The following is a 2,431-nucleotide window of genomic DNA, read 5'->3' as shown; positions in this document are numbered from 1 at the left end:
GTCACCGACCCCTCCCACGCTCCCGGTGTCACTGTGCAGGCAGCAAGCACGGCTGKGAGACAGCTGCCAGCCCTGGTTTCCTGCCTTGGGGACAGGAGTCCTACCCTAGAATTCAGTTTTRCCAGGACTGGCAATGCACATTGCTCTGGTACCTCTCAGACGTGGGCAGTACAGCCCAAACACATGGGTGACTTTCCAAGCACTGTGGGCTGAGCAAACACTGAGCAGCAAATCTCTGCTCTCTTTGTCCGGTTAAAATTATGCCATAGTGCAAAGAAAACAAATCATCTGCTAGAGTAGTTCCTGTCAGTACAAAAGAAATGAACTCAAAATTACTGTTTCCATTACACCGAGATGGATGCACTAGGTCATGTTTCTTTCCCACTGGTCTTGTCACAAGGCGAGTGTTTCACCAAGCAAACAAAAACAGTAGCCAGACTGTTTACTCAGTTTAGTTTATTTAAAAGTACTGAGCAAACATTAAATTGGTGGCAGAGGCCCAAGCACAATGAAATTTTTCACTTTATTTAAATACAAAGTATTACAGATMTGGAAGAACAAAACAGCCCACACCATCTGAGTGTATTACACAAAGGTGTGGATCACAGTTCAACTTGCAGAACAAACATCTTCCCCCACCATCAACGGGGCAGTGCTGCTGCTTTGGCACTTGTACAGTTGTAGCACTCAGGAGCTCCCCCGTGAAATGTTTCAGCTAAAACTCCCCTTTCTCCATCCTTGCCTCATACTGTCTCTCAGATTGTTTCCTACGGTAAACATCATCTGCAGGAAAAGATGTTTTATATTAGAGTTTCCCCAATGCAGGATAGTGTTAAATACATTAATCCTGACATCTCTTTTAAAACTTTTCAATCCAAACTTCTCTTGAACATGCTGACTGACAGGCAACTGGAAATTCCAACAAACACAAATCCTTATTACTACTTAAAATAGCTCATGTTCTCCCTCCCATACAGGCTAAAGTTCTTTCCATCAGTACCAATGAAATGATTTTTGTTTTCTAGAGAAACTGTTTCCAGTGCAATACAGTCATTTCTTGTCTACTTTCCCACAAGGATAATTAAAATTACAAATGCCCCAACTAGCTGAAGTGGAAGGGAAATTAAATTATAGGCATGAAGTCAATGCCTGAAGGCTTCCAGCCTGGCTTCAGTATTTTAGCCTTTCTTATATAAACAAAACACAGGAATATTCCCACCTTCATGGCTTTCCCAGTCATGTTTCCTGCCTCCCTGCTCCTGATACAACATACAGCTGAGCTGATCCTTTTAGTGAAGAATCACAAAAAATTATAACAGCGTTTATTAAAGAGAAGAATGTCACATTTGAAAAGTAAATGCTTTAACTTAAAGAAATTAAACGCCATAGCCAAGTTCTCATGATTCATTCYTATTTTTYTCAGTTGTAAAAGTCACATTTCAGATGACCCCACATCTATGCTTAAATGCTGGCAAACCTCATGAGTCTCTTCTAATGTAAAAAATCATCACAGAATCAGAGAATGRYTTGGGTTGAAAGGGACTTTAAAGATCACCCMRTTCCATCCTCCTRCCATGGGCAGGGACACCTTCTCCTAGACCWGTTTTCTCCAAGCCCCGTCCAACCTGGCCTTGAACACTTCCGTGGATGCAACAGCCACAGCTTCTCTAGGCAACCTGTGCCAGGGCCTCACCACCCTCARAGGAAGAATTTTATTCTGTASTCTGAACCCAGATTTTTTGTTTGTTTCTGCCCAGTGTTTCTAATGGGGARCCAGAGCCTGACGTGCCCCATCCTGCCCGAACGGGAGCAGTGTTTGACCGAGCACCGGAGGGCCGCGGCCGGGCCGCGCTGACAGCGCGTTATTGTTACGGGACTCCCGGGCGCGGGGCTCGGGCTCGGCGATGACCCCGCACTCACAGAAGGTCTCTTTGCCGAAGCGGACGTTGATCATAAACCACTCCATGGCTCCGCCGAGCACRAAGAAGAAGGGCAGGAACCTGTAAAAGCCGAAGCGCCGCTGCCCGGGCACCAGCTTCAAGAGGTTCTTCACCCTCTCGCTGACCAGCATGGTCGGGCACCACCGGGGCTTTTGCCCTTCCCGGGTAGAGAACAGAGAGGGGCGTGTGAGAGAACGTACGGGATGTGCCGCAGTCACACCGTGACCGCAGGCGGTGGCGGGCGAGGAGCGGCCCCAGCGCGGCTCCGGCCTCTGCCTCTGCCTCGCCCCCGTCGCCACGGCGGCCATGGCGGCCCCTCAGCCCCACCACCCGCTGCCCTGAGGGGGGAACCGCAGCCAATCAGAACCGCGACCCCGCGCCGCGCGCCGCTCACCTCCCGCGCGGGGCTCCGCACGCAGCCGGACGGAAAGACGCGCGGGGAACCCACGTGACCCTCTCTCGTAGCGCCTCGGTGATTGGGCGAGGCGGGC

General features: G+C 49.8%; 1 protein-coding gene across 1 annotated transcript; it reads right to left on the bottom strand.

Annotated features, from left to right (window-relative positions):
* Nucleotides 1–504: 504 nt before the first annotated feature.
* Nucleotides 505–2,415, bottom strand: LOC130578579 (ubiquinol-cytochrome-c reductase complex assembly factor 5). Its single transcript, XM_057374782.1, has 3 exons — nt 2,335–2,415; nt 1,921–2,097; nt 505–783 (listed from the first exon to the last, which is right to left on the bottom strand). The coding sequence occupies exons 2-3, from the start codon at nt 2,069–2,071 to the stop codon at nt 716–718; spliced, it is 219 nt and encodes a 72-aa protein (XP_057230765.1). The 5' UTR covers nt 2,072–2,097; nt 2,335–2,415; the 3' UTR covers nt 505–715.
* Between the last annotated feature and the right edge of the window lie 16 nt (nt 2,416–2,431).

The sequence above is a fragment of the Malurus melanocephalus genome, unplaced genomic scaffold (assembly GCF_030028575.1).
Source record: "Malurus melanocephalus ecotype Western Australia unplaced genomic scaffold, MMel_1.1 scaffold_233, whole genome shotgun sequence".
NCBI classification, from domain to species: domain Eukaryota; kingdom Metazoa; phylum Chordata; class Aves; order Passeriformes; family Maluridae; genus Malurus; species Malurus melanocephalus.
This window is presented reverse-complemented; position numbering and strand designations above follow the sequence as displayed.